Source organism: Apteryx rowi, unplaced genomic scaffold, assembly GCF_003343035.1.
Source record: "Apteryx rowi isolate R43461 unplaced genomic scaffold, aptRow1 scaffold_99, whole genome shotgun sequence".
NCBI lineage: Eukaryota > Metazoa > Chordata > Aves > Apterygiformes > Apterygidae > Apteryx > Apteryx rowi.
Genome location: NW_020451304.1, coordinates 484,381 through 501,746, shown reverse-complemented (window position 1 = coordinate 501,746; position 17,366 = coordinate 484,381). Strand labels below are relative to the sequence as shown.

At 51.2% G+C, this 17,366-nt stretch overlaps 2 protein-coding genes across 5 annotated transcripts in view; one reads left to right on the top strand and one right to left on the bottom strand.

The window, feature by feature from the left end:
* The first annotated feature begins 111 nt into the window (after nucleotides 1–111).
* ADORA2B (adenosine A2b receptor) overlaps nucleotides 112–17,366 on the top strand; it is a 19,673-nt gene continuing 2,418 nt past the window's right edge. Inside the window, exon 1 of the mRNA XM_026055227.1 lies at nucleotides 112–530. Within this exon, the coding sequence (XP_025911012.1) occupies nucleotides 166–530 (365 nt within the window). The 5' untranslated portion in view covers nucleotides 112–165. The remainder of the gene's footprint in view (nucleotides 531–17,366) is intronic.
* Nucleotides 12,742–17,366, bottom strand: part of ZSWIM7 (zinc finger SWIM-type containing 7) — a 22,327-nt gene continuing 17,702 nt past the window's right edge. For 2 of the 4 annotated variants that reach the window (XR_003251833.1, XM_026055231.1), the window contains one exon: nucleotides 12,742–13,208. The gene's annotated coding sequence lies outside the window, so the exon portion shown is untranslated. Of the gene's footprint in view, nucleotides 13,209–13,228; nucleotides 14,333–17,366 lie in introns of those variants that run through there. The other 2 variants (XR_003251832.1, XM_026055230.1) reach the window with 2 other exon arrangements.

The window sequence follows — 17,366 nt, the reverse complement described above, 5'->3', positions numbered from 1 at the left end:
GGGGCCGCGGCCCGGGTCTCGCCGCGCCCCTCCGGCCCCCCACGCCCCGGCGGCCGGGGGGGAGGCGGCGGTGAGCCCGGACATGGGTGTTTCTCTCCGGGAAGCGCTGCCCCGTGGCCTGTTGGTACCTGTGGACAGGCGCCCTTTGGAAAGCACCTTTTTCTCATGAGCGGCTCTGGCTCCTTGCCCTGGGCTCTCGCCATGGACGCTATGAAAACCACCTATATTGTGCTGGAACTGATCATCGCCGTGCTGTCTATCGCTGGCAACGTCCTGGTGTGCTGGGCTGTGGCCATCAACAGTACCTTGAAGAACGCAACCAACTATTTCCTGGTGTCCCTGGCAGTGGCCGATATTGCCGTGGGTTTGTTGGCCATCCCTTTTGCCATCACCATCAGCATCGGCTTCCAGGTGGATTTTCACAGCTGCCTCTTCTTCGCCTGCTTCGTACTGGTGCTGACCCAAAGCTCCATTTTCAGCTTGCTGGCAGTGGCCATCGACAGGTACCTGGCTATTAAGATCCCACTGAGGTAAGAGCCCAGCATGCACGCAAATCGCCCGTTCCCTGACAGCCAAGACTGTGACTTTCCTTGCCTTAACACACGGGAATTCTAGTCCCCAGTGTTACCGTAAGAGGTTGCTCACAAGTGATGATAATGAAAATGTCAGAGATTTTGCAGTCACTTGCTGCAGGACTGGAACCAGGTTTTCAGTCTCCAGTCACTTCAGAGTATACTTGAAAGCTCAATTTCTTGAGGATATTTGTCTTGGGAGGGTCAATAACTTCCTGGGGGGGTTACACAGCGACTCAGTAGTGAGCTAAGGATAATTCTAGCTAATCTATGCAGGTATTTATACAGCCCCCATTGTTGTGGTATCTGGACATCTCCCAGATAATTAAATACAAAAGCAACCACTTTTTCTTCCTACTTCCCAGCCTATTAAAGAAGTCATTTTGCAGGCTGTTCGTTAAGAGTTCTTGTCTCTTAGTGAGCAATACTTTTAGAGAAGCTGAGAGTCATCTTAAATGGATCTTCATAGGCCATTGTATATACTTCACATTTCAACATGGTCTAGGGTCTAAATAGGCTGTCTTTCAGTGCTTAGAGGAAATATAATGAACAGAATGAAAGTGCAAGACGATACATTTACAAATGCTGAAAGCGTGTTCCTCTGCTTGCATATGTACCTTTTCCTTCTCGGTGCTTACCATGAGTAAATGTGTAAATCAGTAAACCTCACATCAGCTCTGTACATACACTGGGAAAGAGGGAGATGGAAGAGAAAGGATTTGCACCTYAGTTTTCAAAAATTTACAGTTAAGACTTTCATATAAGCCCAGTATCAAAGACATAAATTGGTTTCCTTCTCATTCACGAGACTTTGCAATACACTGGGCAAAATGTACTAACTATATATTTTACAGGCACTTTAACAGTTGGTGCAGAAGCTTCCTTAAGCTGAAGTGCACCAGAACTCTGGATTTTGGGTTACAGTGAACCAAATCTGTTAGTCTTATTCATGTGTGTCTTGTTCCTCCCCACTAATAGGTCATTGGAGCCCCACTGGGGAGCCCAGGACTGCTCAGGGGACTGTTCAGAAGCGGAATCTGTGGGGAAACAGGGCAGATTTGGGGTAGAGACCACAGGTGTAACTGTGTAACTGTGTAAGCTGCAGCTTTCCTACATTCTGTTCCTCTCTGGCACCTCCCTTTCATGAGCAATGAATTCACCCTAAAATGACTTTAAGAAAAAACCCTTAGAGCTATTCTGGCACCTTGCTTCAGAGAGGCCCCATACAGTATGCAAATATTAATTACTCATCAGGCAGATGATAAAAAAGTGGTAATGGAAATGAATGTATTACTGAGTGGCTGCGTGTGTCATTGGCACACAGAGCATGGAAATTCCACGGTAGGAGAGCGAGCAAGAGCAGCTCTGCAGCCCTAGTCCTTCTAGGAGGCAGCCAGGAGAGAGGAGCTCAGACTGCTGCCAGCGTCTCTGACGCTGGCTGCTCGCCTTCCAGCTACCGGGGCTGCACTCAGAAACGCGCATTAGCTCCAGATAATGCTTTGGTGCCTGTTCCATCGGTTCGGGGCTTTCCTGGAATGGGGTCCAACAGCACAGCAGCAGCTATGAAGCAGTCTGAGTTTTTTTTAAGTTTCAGTTTAATCACACCACCCATCACAAGCAAGATGTTCAAGCGTGGGCTGTTAATTATAACTCTCTTCCTTTGTACCRTGAATGCGTTTTGCAGTGCCTGGCTGAGGAAGTCGAACTTTTGTGAGTTCAGTTTCTACTCTAGTGGAATCCACAATGAGAGCAGCAGAGCAGATGTGCTTTGTGGGGGGATCGTTTATATGTATGCAGAAGGGAAGTGGTCTTGACAWCTGACAAAAAAGAAAGTATTATTTCCTCCACTCTTTTTTTTTTTTCCACACTCCTGCTTTCCAGCAAGTTTGCTAGACTTTTGGCCAGTTTATGCACCTGTGTGGGGTAAAAATCCCAGGTCATGTCTGCCTTGCTTCAGGGTGCTTTCACAACATCGTTTTTTCACCCCATCTTAGGCTAGATCTTTTATTCCATTTGCACAGATGTCTATTCCTGTGCCTGCTTCCTAGCTGGACACATCCAGCCCTTTCTGCTATAAAATGAGATCCAGGAGTCCAATCCTGGTCTGCTCTGGAGTGTGAGGTTTGGATTCAAGCTTTGAGGCCTGTTTCAGTGCTCTCAGAGGTGAGCTAGTAAGCAAAAGCACTTTAAACGGCTGGTGGGTTACTAGCTGCTAGGATGGCAGGGCAATGGACAGGTCATCGCTTCAGGAGCAGGAGATTTAGGGACTGGTACTGAAAGACTTATTATTTGTACACCCAGCATCAGAAGAGGATAGGGAAGGCAGTGGGAGGATGTTATAAAACTATGCTGGCAAAACACTTGTCCAGCGCACTAGAGTTTTCCGACCGAAGTTTAGTTAGAGTGAACAGCATGAACAGCGTTATCCCCCAGATACCTGCAGGCTGCGGCCTGGGGCRAGGCGGGAGGAACTTGTCCCACGACCTGTTCTGGGTAGATGCAGGCGCTATTTCTGGAAGGTGATTTGAGCTGTGGGAAGGGGAAGTTGGTGATCTGTTTGCAGGAATGACGATTTTTAGAAAAAGTTTCTTTACCACTAAAACACTTGTTCTGGAGACCAGTGAAGAGACGGGTAACAGGCCATGAAGTATTCAACCTTTAGGAAAATGGTCTATACCCAGCCCACACCCTGACCTGTCTAACAGTCACAATAACCAACATATTGTCTCAGAGCAGGCAAGTGTCCCCGTCACACGTGTCCACCACGAGCTCCAGGTGGAAACCTGTGCGGGGAGGCGGTGAACTGAGTGTGCTGTAGGGACCAGGCTATTTAAATGCAGGCAGAGGCTGGGCAGGCTTTGCAGGCTGGGGGAAAGGGGCACTGCAGAAGTTTGCATTAGAGCCTGGATAATAATGGATTTTTCAATTCTGTGGCTGGACCAAAAAGTCCCACGGGGAAGAGGAAGATAGTTTCGGTCAAACTGAAACAGCAATGTTTGGAGGTTTGAGTGAAACAAACTGATCCAGCTCAACCTGGCAGATTTTGTTTGTGTGTTGCTTAACCCTTCCAGCRTTGCTGTGCTGCTTTTTAAAATGGAGGCGTCCTATCTGGAAAGGAACTAACAAATTCTCCTGTAGAGGAAAAAAAAAAAAAGTCGTATAAAATATAAAAATGACGCTTGAGAATCCTCCCTCTTCTGGCTATAAATATTTTCTGGATTTGACCTGAAGCCATGCTTATTTTATGTCCCTTGAAACTGTTTTTTGTTTGTTTTTGTCAATTTTACTATTTGTCAGGACCCCCCACCCCACCACCCGGTTCCAGCTCGCGCAGCTGCTGCTCTGAGCCCTTTCCCGCATCCTTTCTCTCCTGGCCCTCGCACCAGGACGCAGCTTCTTCTCCTCAGACGCGTTCTGCCCCTCCCTCGCTTTCTGCGCTCCACCTGGAGCCCAGTGCTTCTCGCTGGGCCAGCGCCGCAACCCGCGTGTGCCCATTTCTGTGTTGTTCCAGGTACGCAGCGTCGTCTCTGCTCCCGTCTGCCGGCCTGATCCCCTCCTCTGAACGCGCTCTTCCCCGCAGGACTTCCTCTGCGGGCAGTGCCAAAGCCGGGCGCTTCAGCGCCTTTCAGCAGCAGGAGACTCGTCCTGCGGAGTGTCTAGCGCGTGAGTGGTGCTAGGCTTTTGCTTCATGGCTTTCTCCAGAGATGGATTTCACCCCACAGCCCCATAACAGTGAGCCAAAGAAGCTTTGTAGGTGTAATAAACTCTTCCCCTTTTATTTGCATTAACTGACATCCTTTGGTATGGCTAATAACTGTAGGTAAGGATAGAAGCCTGGAATGAATGTGTCAGGAATTAGGGAAAGGCAGAAGAGTATCTGTGCTTAGAGAACAGCGGAGAATGAAGCACCCTGTCCAACTGCACGCCATGTCCTCCTGGAAATCCCTTGCAGGACAGTGACCGCTGTGCTTCCAGTGCCTACCCGGCAAACACCCCAGCTGAGGTGTGTGGAGAGAAATTAGCCCCAACGCCCTGCAGGGCATGATTTGAGCTGTTCTGATGCTTGTTGTTTCTTCCTGGATTTAGTTCTCTCCAGTCTTCAATTTTATCCCTAGCAGAAGTGCAGGACTGGTGTTCCTGGGTACCCTTGTGTCAGGAACTGGAGCAAGGTGTCTATGAACGCCCCCCCCCCCCCCCTTCCGCTTGCCGTCCTGGAGCCAGGAGGTCCACAGCTGAATCTTGGTGATTTAATGGTGTTGCAGGGCACTGTTCTCTGCTTCTTGTGCTGCCGATCTCCCAGGTGAGCTGCTGCCTCTCTTATCTTTGAGCCGATGAAGATGATCCAGCTCTTCTCTGCTCCCCTCATGGGGGTATTTCTCCAGGCCCTAGATTGTTGTTGCTCTTATCTGACCCTTTTAGCTGCACTGGCCCTTTTAGATGGGCTGTTGGATGCCCTGTTCCTGTGTTCCCGTGCCGTGCCCCTGCTGCAGGAGAGGGTTCCCTGTTTGTTCCTCAGCAAAGAATTGCTCCCGAATTCCTCTTAAGTCACAGTTTGTTCCTCAGCAAAGCAAATTGTTGGGTATTTATGAAAGGAGGAAGGGCTGGAGCCACCTGGGAGAGAAATTCCTCTTCAGAGCCTTGGTCTTCCTCTGCCATCTTTTACGCTGTAGCTAGGCCTCAACAACAAGTGGAAAATTGCAACCGCTCTTCCTTCTTTTGCCCTTGCTTCATTTCCTTTCTGAAGGGAAATCCTTCCATTACGCTTCGTCTGAACTCGTAAGCGTGTTCTGCTATTAACATGTGGCTGACGCGTGGTGCCTGATGCCGAGCCCCCAAGCAGCACAGTAGGCAGATTTTTCCAGAAGAGGCAGGCGCTAGATCCCCGCTGCACCCGCCGGCTGTGGCCAGCCGAGGATCCCGTCAGCGCGGCAAACCTGGCAGGCGCGCTCACGTCCTGCGGGCGGCAGGGCTGCAGTGTCTGCTTAAGCAACGAAGCTATCGTGTCTTTAAGGAAGTTTGTGGCAGTTGAGCTTGACTCGGGCAGACTGCGGGAGGGTTTGGTGCCGGAGTCGGTGCTGCCGGAGCAGAGCGCAGCGCCACTCGCCTGGCCGCGAGCCTCGCAGAATTGCCCTTCCCTCTGGCACCTCGGCAGGCTGCAGCTACAGCCATCTCTGCACACGGATGCACGGTGACAAAAGCTGTAATAATTGCATGTGCCCTCACGGTGATAAACTGGAGGGAAGAAACAGCAGCTGTTTTTAGTTCTGAGCAGCCTGATTTCTTAAAGATGTGTGTTCCAAATCTTTATGCTTTTCCCCATTTCAAGGGCCCATTTCCCTCGCTGTCTTTTCTGGCAGAGGGCAGCGTGTCCTGCCTGATACATCGGTGCTGGCTGCCCAGCAGCTGTCCAAACAGGAAGAGAAACACCTTGTTGGAAAAGCAACGCACTGAAATCCTTCCCTTGGGCACTAATTTGCTACCAATTTTCAAAACCCTCAGGAAGTTGTCTCTGAGACCTCTGCCCCTACGTCCAATCTGGAAGCTGCTGGCCAGGAGGGAGCAGCGATATTAGGGAGCAGTGGCCGGAGCAGCACAGGGGCAGCATGCCGTTTGCTAGTGCCGTTCCCAGGCTAACGCTTGAGGGCAGAGATCTCTGGGCTGAGCCAGAACCCAAGCTTTGGGCTTGGCGGATTTTTTTCATTTTTGGTCAATTCTGTCTATAAAAAAAAAGTAGGTTAATTTTGAAGTGAAAAAGGCAGGTTTAAATCTAACAGAATTTTGCTTCAGAAGTAAGACCTTTTGACCTCTCCGCAAAAAAAATCTTAAAACAAAAAATCTTGATACTGACTTTTTTTTTTCAGTTAGAAGTTTTGCTTTGTTAATTAATAGACTTGTTTTTTGTTAATTTGCTGTTTGTCCTGGTGATGAGCACCATGGTGAGCACAGAGAGGAGTCGTTTAGGTCTGTCCTGTCCCGGCCCTTGGCTCCACTGGGCAGTCACTACGCAGGGGGTGTTGAGGCTGCTATTCTTATGATATAGACAGCTCGGCTCAGCGAGGTGCCAGAATTAGTAGCACCAGCTGTGCCTGCAGATGTGTCAGCCCCCCCTTCGTCCCATCTGCTCTCACGGCTTTGCGAAGTCAGACGACAGGCTCGGGGAGTTTGTACATGCTAAAGAGCGGATTATCTTCCTGAGCCTATTGCTGACATCAGGCCTGGGCACGAGCCACAGATAACCTGCAAGGGTTTCAGCACGTGTCCTTGACCCTACAGCAGCCCTCCGCTCCTGGCCGTGCGCAGCAAGGTCCGGAGAAGCGGTGCCGGGTGGGCAGGGGTTTGGCACCGGGAAAGTAGGAGGTTGCTGAGCACCACAAGCGGCAGCAGCGCGAGCTGCTGGGCCCGCTGGCCCCGGCTCGGCGAGGGACGGAGCGCGGGCACTGGCGGGAGCAGCCATGCAGGCAGACCAGAGCACGTCGGTGCAACTGCCTCCGCTGCCGTCTGCAGTAATTACATTTATCTGCAATACCGCGTGCTCTCTGCGGCCCAGCTCAGCGCACAGCCATGCCCGCGGGCTGCGGCTTTGCTGCTCCCTTCACCGTGTACTGCACATCAGCACCCACGGTCCTGCGCCCTGGCATTCACAGCAGCCGTGCAGAGCAGACTGCAGTGCTTCCTCTCTCACGAACACCAGTGCCGTGTTCCCCGGGTGCAAGGGGAGGTGTGGGCCGCTTCCTCCCTCCCCGGGGTTGAGGCCTGTCGGGCTCGCTCATTATGTTCGCTGGCACGCTGGAAGGGCGCAGCCGCACGCCGGGGCAGGGTGATGTGTGCGGGGCGGCCAGCTGCTTCGAAGCCTGCTGTGTGGGCAGCAGGCAAGGATGGTTCCTCGAGCTGCCGGAGCACGCCGGGACGAGGCCTGGGCTGTGAGCAGTGCTGGGCTTGGTGCTGACCACAAGCGATTTATCAGCACTTTTGAGCACTGGTCAGGGCTCTGTAGGGAAAGCAGATGAGTAGGAACTTGCTGGGGCTGGTAGGTGAGGAGGCCAGCGGTTTGGGGCCTTTTGGAAGGGTTTCAGTGCCTGTGTCATTACARAACAAGTGATCCAGCAGAGATCTTCCACCTCCCCACCCGTAGCTGTTATCTGGGTGCACTGGGCACAGCGAGCGAGTGGGAGGGGAGCACTGCTGCTCTGTACGGGATCACACTGGAACAGCTCACTGTGAATCATAGGTCCTGCCTCGTTTTCCTGGGCTCCTTTGGCTTGGGCACCCAAGAGCTGCCCTGTTGTTGCCCTTCTGAGCTCTGGTGGCTGCTGGGAGGTTTGGAATGAAAAAAATTCTCAGCCCCAGGCACCACTGCAGCAGCTAATGTTGGTCTGCACAGTCCTGGAGGGAGGGTGGTGCCCGAGGAAGAGCTCTGAGAGCTGCAGGCTTGTAATGCTCAGTGTTAGGGTTTTATGCTCAGGGACTAAGAAATGCTGTGTGGAGGATTAAAGAAGGGCAGGTATTGCCATACGCCTGCCTGCACAGAGGCATCTCGAGGCAACTGCTTGTGTTTTGAAGTCGCCACGTTGGAGCGTAAGAGCCAGAGCGCTGAGCTGTGATCTCATGTCCTTCCTGCGTGGTTCTGCACACCTCCRGCAGTCCCCCAAGCCTCAGGGCCAGTCACAGGAGCCCGGGGATGCCCAGAGGTATGCAGGAAAGCCACACGCTGCCCTGCACCCTGGTTGTGCCTCGTGTGTCTTAGTTCAGGTCTCAGTGACCTTCTTCCATCGCATCCTGATTCTGCTAAAAGAGCGTCAGGGTAGAGGCTCATGTGAGCTCGCTGGGGCCAGCTCTGCAGACAGCAGTCAGGGAAGCAAGTGCAAGCGCTGACTGTGGCTTGCTGTGAAGGTGTGCTGGTGAGAAGGCTGTGCACACCGCAGGTGCTCTCGGTGACAGTGTTCAAATAGTGTACAGCTATGCTCCCCTCCCCACTTCCTATGTCAAATCAATCTGAATTTCAGCATGTCTTAATACTCCAGTCACCCAAATACATGCAGTTCTGCAGGGTGCTTTGGGCTACATCTGTAGCCTCCTGCATTTCTCCCTTCCACGTTTCCAGTCCTGCAAACCCCAATGCCCTTCGCACTCCAAGTGTTCCCTTGAACAGCAGCTGTAACTCTGGAGACCCGTGTATCAGCCAGTGTTGGGACGTGGGTCAGGGAGTTCACCGCCATCCTTGCTCTTTGTTTGGTTTACATGTCCGGGCAGGGGGGAGACCAATGGCCTTGCAGTTACTTTCTTGTTGATTTATGACAACCAGGAAATCCCATTTTGGTGCTCCGCTGAAGCCATCTCCGTGAAGCTGTGCTGCCGGCCTGCCTCGGGGCGCAGGCCTGAACAGCTGTAGGCTGATCTCCAGCGCATTCCTCGTCTTCCTCAAATTTGACGTGCTGTTGAACACAGCAGCCTTTCCTCTGCTCTGAATCCGTGCACCCCTGAAAGCGGCAGCTGACCTTCCCACCCGTGAGGAGCAGCGCGGGGGCCTGTGCGCAAAGCCGGTGCTGGGCACAGATAACGCCAGGTGCTGAGCCGGCCACCGGAGCCAGGAGCTGTAGAGGGCAGCCTTCGCCTCTGAGCTGCTCTGCCTGAACCCCTGCGAGGCAGGAGTTCACAGGCAAGATAAGCACATGGATATGACTGGCTTTCTAAGAGGGCTTTAAGCCAGCAGGCACTAGGTCTTCCACGCGCCCAGCCTGCCGTGGCTGGATGGGATATGGCCTGTATCAGGTGGGCTAGGGCATCGCCGCAGGAATGGTCCCGGCGCCCAGGAGCGGGGCACACGCCTCTCCAGGCACCCAGCAATGACAGCTCACCCCAATAGGCATCATCAGGTTTGAGCGTGAAACACAAGTGGGTTTTGTCCTGGGAAGAATAATTTGGAGTCTTCATAACTGGGGAGCAGTTAACCTGGGGCTGCGAATGGATTTGTCTCGACTGGCAAAGACATCCCCCCCTGCCCCCTCTCTGGGGGCAACACATGGCTGATAACCACCTGAGGGCTCCTCTTTAGCCGGAGCTGGTTCATCCTGGTTTGTGTGTTGCTGTTGGTGCCTTTCTCTCTCTCTCTCTTTCTCTCTCTCTCTCTCTCTCTCTCTCTCTCTCTCTCTCTCTCTTTTTCTCTCTCTCACACACACACATGAGGCTTCTTCACTGTCTCTCTGCTCCCAGGCAGAATTGCATCCAAGAGAGCAAACAGCTTGGCCAAGGGAAGTCCCACGTCATCCCGGGAGCGGTTGCTTTGCTTGCACGTCAATGGGCTAAGTCAGCGGAAGGGCCAGACGCTGTGCCCTGTCTTCCCCCTTGCAGTTTTGCCGGGAATGTTGCTCTCCAGGCTTTGGGACAGGGGCTCAGAGAGCCCCAGCCTCTGATTGCACACAAGGCTCGTCTTCGTCACTTCTTTCTTCAGAAAATTCCAGCTTTTTTTTCAGACTAAGGCCAAACCATAACATACAGGCAGAAAGCCTAGATGACAGTTAAAACATTCCAGTCTTTAAATGCCTTTTAGTGATCCGGAAAATCTAAAAAAGAAGTATTGCAACCTGTGACCTCACTGGTCACCTGCTTCAAGCAGGAATGGAAACTTAGCAGCAGCGGGAGATGAGCAGCCAGTTGTTTCTTCTCCCTGCGAGGATGGGAGCCAAGGCAAGGCTGGATTCTCCGAGCATCGAGGCTCAAAGGTCAGAACAGCTCCCACTTATGAGCCTCCTTTTAAATACAGCACTTGAACAGCAGCCTCCAGCCTGGCTCTGTGTTGTGAAGGCTGCGTGTTCTCGTTAACACGTCATTACCCGGAGTTGCAACTCTGTGCAGCGGTTGCCTGCAGGCCTGTGCTCTTGGCAGTGGCTCTGCGAGCCGGGAAGGGCTGTTGCGGTGCAAGTGCTCCACTCTCTCCATTCAGCTTCTCTTGACAGGTATTAACCTGACGGCAGGGAGCCAGAGTCTTCCTGTACGTTGTTCGGGGCTGTCCCCCATCCCCTGGCAGGTGGGTGAGAAGGGGCTGAGCTGCAGCTGGGTCTTGGGTTTCAAAGGAGAGCACCAAGCGGTGGGAGCGCTGCTCCCGGCAGCCAGGGCTGGCTGGGGCCGAGACAGGCTTCCTGCCCCTCCGCGCAGCCGCTGCTGGCCGCGGGCGCGAGCCCACCTGAGCGCTGGGTGCTGGCGCGTTTGCTGCAGCCCCCCCAGCAGCCTGCCCCTCCGCAGGAAGGACAGGAGGGCCGGGAGCGCGAGCGGGGGACGCTGCGGCTTTCCCATGTGTACAATAGGGACAGATGCAGAGAGGAAGTGATTTGTCTACAACTGGATATGGAGAAACCCAGATGTCCTCCTGCCTTAGCTGATATTGTAACCGCTAATCAGATTTATCTCTCTCACCGCCAACTCCTTCCTGGTAAAATAGCACAGCTTTTTTTGTTTTTTTCCCCTCTAAGGTGTAATTAATGATTCATTTAAAATGTCCTGCCAGGAGATCTCAGCTGATATGTGATCTCCTTTCCATGACTGTGCATGGAGCAAACAGCAGCAGCAGTGGTACTCATTTCATGCCATTATACAGCAAAAAAAAAAAAAAAAAAGAGCAAGACACTAAGTACAGCTGCAAGTAGATGACAAGGATACAATGCCTGGCAGCCAAACTGCTCTCTCCCCTCGTGAATGGAGGTGTCTGTGTATTTTCCTTCACACTTAAAATAGAAACATATAAATTGTCACTGCATGTTTGTACCAGAGCACCTGCACAAGCTCTCCATCTGCTCACCTCCCTGTGTCCAGCAGTCTGGACATGGGGCGAGGTGGGGAGACGAAATAAGGAGAACAACTGAGACCAGGAACCCCCAACGCCTGCTCTGCAGCTTCATGCACCGAAGTGCAGAGGACCCAAGCTGGCTGCAGCAGCCCTTGCACTGCTATCATGTTTGCGGCTCTGCACTGATCCCATCTAACATGACAGCAGCACAAGATACCTGTGAGTTTAAGGACGGAAATTGCTCATCAAAAACTGCTTCTGTGCTGGAGAGTGGCAGCGGGGAGAACTGGCACAAACTTCCTGTGCAGAGCGGCACAGCAACTTCACGTCAGGCGGGAGCACGGTTACAGCTACAGTATTGCTGCTGCTAGACTGCAGCATTGCTGCTACAGGCATACTAATGTCTATCCAGCACTGCTGTGCCAGCAAAGGGGGCTAGTATAGAGTGATGTTGACCACCAGATGTGTGCAGGTTTAGAGCCTACACCTTACCTGATCCAAAGCACTTCCCTGCACAATCCCGGMGGCTCTGAAGATGCGAGGACAAGGGCTGGGACCCTCCTGGTTCTTCCCGGTGATGGCTGCAGAGTGCAAAGATGTCCCTGTTCCAGTGCACCTGGCTTCACAGGTGTGGGAGGTGCTGATATCATTAAGTGAGAGTTTTGCTGATGGAAAAGTTAATGCTGGCACTTTAGCATTGGGTTATGTACGCAAAACACAGGGGAAGCATTCAAACACTTGATGTCTCTGTGGGGCTTTCACAAACACAGCCTCACAGCCTGCAGCCTTTCGAGGGCTGCTGGAGGGGTGAAGGCCTGGCGGAAGTGGCAGGTTTGCTCGTAACATCTCCTCGGTCCTAGAAGCTGAGTCTCAGAACTTCACGCAGGTCCCCAGCGAGGCTGGAGGATAGCACAAATGCCTGCGGAGATGGCGCTCCTATTTCAGGACATATGAAGAGCCAGGTCCCACACAGCAGATTTGCCAGATACCAGCTGCAGTTCTTAAGAACATGACGGAGATGCTAAAGTGCATTTACATGATTTTCCACAGTAGCCCAGTAGCAGAGGGGGAAGGAAAGAACTGGGAACAGGGCTGCCACAGTGAGCAAAGGCACTGCAATGCGAGGCTGTGCCACCCTGCAAGAGCGCTAGCCAAAGGCTCTGCCTTTGTCACCTCCCCGCCAAGGCCTGCGTGCTTGAACGCTGCCCAGYGCAAGGGGCCTGCAGCACAATGGAGGCTTCCGCAGCATTGATGAGCGCGTGGTGGTAAGTGCTGACGCCATTCCTTAGCTCGGGCACTGCCCTTTTGTTTAGCAACACATCTCAGACACTCAGTAAAACAAACTATTTGCTATTGGCATCACTGTTTGCTAACGTCAGGTTTATTTATTCAGTAACTTATCTGCCAGGGCCGAGGCAAGCATCGTGGTGAGGGCCACCATCCCACTCCTCCAAGCACCAGGAGGGATGGTGTGTGGCATCACAGAAAGTCCCTCTTTGGGACTAAGATTTCCTCTAGGCTGTTGCTGCCTGTGCCCCACATGTAATAGTCCCAAATACTGAACTATGACTTGGCTGCTACTGTGCGCGTCTGGTTTGACAGGAGCTCAGAGGCAGCAGTGCCTCTGCTTGGGGGATCTCAGAGGGTTGCTGCAGGGCTCTTGGGGAGATGCCAGGTACGTGCAGGACATGACTCAGTTCCTGCCATTCAGAAGCCAAACCCCTCCACCAGAGAGGCTGGGCTGCCTGCAGCCTGGCAGCGTGACTTTGTCTGGTCCAGCTGTGCTTAGCAGTGGCTGCCCGGGTGTCTTGGCTTGGATCCAGCTCTATCAAACAGCAGTGGAAAAGCAATGAGACCTGTTAAAAAAAAAAAAAAAAGACAATCCTACCAAGCAAAAGCATAGTGCCTGGAGAACGCAGAGCCTTCCAGCACCCTGCACTCAAGTGTAACACTGTCATTTCGGCAGTTGCTGTGAAGCTTTTTCAGAAAAAAAAAACATGGAACTTGCCAACACATCACTGTGGAGGGGCCACAGGCAACAGGGATGCCTACTGGGTGAAGGACACTGTTTCGAGCCCGTGGGGATAGTGTTGGTGCTTCCACATGTCCACAGCTGACAGCAGTGGATGGGAGCTGAGCTAATTGGCTAATTGATCATGATTACACCAGTAAAGAGACTGCCTGGCTATATAAAAGGAGCTAATGTATCACCAGGTTATTTAATCTCAATAAATCATTTAAAAATATTCAGCTGCTATTTACATTAAAGAACCTCTTGATGCCTCTAGGCAGAAACATAGAGGAGATTCAATATTTGTTATACATTAATTGGGCAGACTTAGGTGAGTAAATTTACTTTAATAGTTTCTTGCCTAATAATGTCATGCCTGAAAGTGAAGAGGGGTTTTACTGGAATGTTCAGAGCTGTGAAAATCTGTTGGTTCCTCACTGTCTGTTCATGTTTTAGAGTGCGTAGAAAGCTCAGTCTCAGTTGCCTCGCAGTCCGTGCCTGCTTTTGTTGGTGGTGATTTATTGCAGGAGGTTGCGCTGCCGCGTGGCTTGCTGCATGCGTGGTTGCTGTTTGAGGGTGTTCCCACACAATGGTTTGCCAACAAGATTCTTAGCATCTTGATCTGATAACAGTTGTGCACGTTTTTATTTTTAAGCGTGTGCTTAGCTTCCACTGACTTCAGACCAAGTTTATTAACAGACAAATTTATTAAGGTAATAGCAAGGCAATTAGTGAAAAATTTTTAGCACACCAAATTATCCTCAGTTTCACTTTGGCCTCTTCTGGCCTGTAGTTCAGTGACCAGGTTTTGCACAGATCCTTTTCTGCAGTCAGAGCAGCACTCGTCAGCCTGTAATCAGTCTGAACAGTTGCAGTGAGGAAGCGTTTCATGACCACAGAGTTATCTGCAATCGATCCACTGTATGGAGAGTTGTTGGGAGGAATCTGCAGTGTGTTCGTGCAATGTCACTGAGAAAATAAGGAGCAAATCTAAGGGATACATTGTTCACTGTGAATAACTAGCTCCGCTTTAATTAACACCATCCCGTCCCTGAGCCCGAAAGGCCTGCAGCTGTCCCCATTGTTTAGCTCTGGCTCATGCAAACCCAGAGCGCAGCACATTTTTCCATCTCTTCCTCCTCACTGAGGGGCCCCTGCTTAAACTTGAGTCTGGCTGCAGTTCTGTTGCCTGTGCTAGGAAAGGGTGAGCAACACTAAAATAAACATGCCACCATCACGGCCACTAGAAAGCTAAGTAACAACTTAATTGGTTTTGCAGCCTTCAAGTAGAGCCTTATCTTTGCAGAAAAGTTCAGGAAAACAACAAATGGAGAAGGCCTTCTTTGGGGCTGTATGTTTTCAGCAAGAGACAGCGCTGAATGATTGCAGCAACATGGTGCACACTGGATGCAGCACAGTGCACTAAGCCATTCCTGCTTTTCTTTATGTTGCTTATAAGCAGCCTGTTTTGTTTCAGACAAACAAAACTACCAGCAAGAAAAACTTTTGATTCTTTCAGTCTCTGTTTCTGAATAATGTTTCCTTTTGCATTTGCCACTCTTATTACAATAGCTTTTGTGACATTCATGACAGAGGCAGCAAATGAGCAATTGAACTGATCAACTTAGAGTGAAAAGCACAAGCCAAGGAGCCTGATCCCAGATTTGTGGTCTCTGATAGCCACATATTTTCCTCCCACTTGCAGATTTATAAAAGGTCAGAACCAGCTCTTGCTACTCCCTGCAGCACTGACTAAGATTGGCCAAAGTTAGGCAGAAGCTTTAGAGATTCAGCCTTTGCCAACTAAGGCTTAAAAGGGGTGGGATTACTGCCACACTGCCCCAAATCAAATATTAAATACCCATAACCCCAAATCAGGTCAGGCTCCTGAAAAAACGCACTTAATACAGGCTTGTGAAAACAATGGACTTGGCCTCACTGTTGCCCCATCTGATAATAATTTTTCACTTTCTGAAGTGGTGAGAGGTTAGTAATAATGAGAGAAAAGTGCAGGAAAAAAACCCTCAGTGGTTGAACTTACTCTTTAAACAGCTACCCTGCAAAGTGTGTTCACAGTTCAGCAATAGATGTGGCGGCTGCTGCTGCTGCTTCCTCTGGGTTTGTTTGCAGCAGCCCACCCAGGCCAGCCCGGCTGTGCCCAGGCGAGCGCCGCTCTGCCGCGGGCTGCACCCAGGCGCGCTCTGCAGCCTGCTTCCCGGGTCCTTGTGCACACCCACGGCTTAGCCGCCTGTCTTTGTAGCTTTGAGGAGGAGATGGACACACACACACACACTCACACATGCACGCACACACAACTCCAGTGTGATTCACATGCACAGCTGCAGTTCTGTGGGAATAAAACCCTCCCCTGCCTCACGGGCCGGAAGAAATTCAGAACAAACGTTCTTAGGAAAGGAGGAGCAGGGTAGTGAAGCCAGAGTAAACAAGCGCTGAGAGAAGGGTGTGGGAAGGGGTTGGGGGGGCATATCTATGTCAAGCCAGTAGATGCTAATTTGCTATAGATAGGACAGTAATGACTTTCTCATGTTGTCCGTCTGGCAATTGCTGTGTTCCTCATATCTCTAAAAAGAGATCCGACTAATGCTTTGAGATTGGGATCTGTTCTAATTGCATCCAAAGCAGCTTGTCTTTTGCTGCTTTACTGTTTAGATTCCAGTTCCATTAGCTTCTCTGTGCATCTGGGGGCCAGAGGGGCACCTTTGCTTTCTCAGCTGCGTAGGCACCCAATCTTTGGTGCTGGGAAAGGTGCGGGGGCAATCCGTGGCTCTACAACTCTCAGCACTGCAGCAGCTTGTCCCTGGGCCACAGCACCCATGAGAGCAGCAGGTGCCCAAGAAAGGCACTTACTTAAAATTCTGATCTTGACATCCAGTTATTGTAGGTCAGTAGCGCACAAGCATTATTTGACAACAGCATCTAACTGAAGCGACGCAAGGCTGTATGGTTTAAACACATCGAATGCATCAGCAGCTGCAGGCCTCAGGTCGGCGTCCATGTGAAGCTGCCTGCGTTAGCACTGCTAATGAGGGCTGCACAATGCAGGGAAGGTGAATGGAGGGAGAACAGCCCAGTGTTTCTAGCTCCCAGTGCCATGCTTGGATCCAGGACTCTCTGAACAGCGACACAAACCCTAACTTGTAAATCTCCTAAGTAATCTATCATTAGCAGTTGCTTTCAGATACTGGCATAGAGAAGTTTCTCAGGGTATTTGTTATCCAACCACAACAACCTAGTGTGGGCTGCAGTCTGGCATGTGGAAGCCAGCAATTGCACTGTTTGGGAAGCTGGTAGGATCCACAGTTTCCACACACACATATACTTCCCATGTTAATGTATGAGGTAGCACAGGGAGCATTATCACATTTTTGGACTGCTGCAATCTGCAGCAAAAGCTGGCTTTGCTGTGGGCACAAGAACAGCCCAAGTTGAAGCAAGCTGGCTGTGGTATAAAGGCTGTAAGAACATATGGTGATGCTGGCCAGGTCCTTAGCTGCCTGTTATAGTGTACAATTGAGAGCCAGACTTGGCTCAGCTGTAATAGGTCAGCCCAAAAGTCCATGCAGCCTGCTCTGGCATGCCCAGCAGTGGATGCTTAGAGCAAGAGAGCAAGTTGGTGGTTACAGAATGAGCCTTCCCTCCGTACTTGCCCTCCTTGCAGTTGGTGGTTTAGGGACATGCAGTGATAAAGACCTTTTAAGAATCTAAGTCCTTACCTTTACTGAAGTCTCACAGGGCTGAAGTTCATGGGCAAGGGGCAGGGCTTGGCACCTTGCAGGAATGGTAAGTGAATCACCTCTCCAAATCACTTTGTGTAGGCATAGAGCATACTCGCGATTTTTTTTTCCCCCAGTGATCACAGAGGTGAGATTCCTGCACAGGTGTGGGTGGGGCTGTTGCGCTGTTGGCCAGAATGCTGATGGCTTTAACTGCCATGCAGGAAAGTCACGAGCGCTCATTTATTTAATGGCTCCATTTTGGTTTT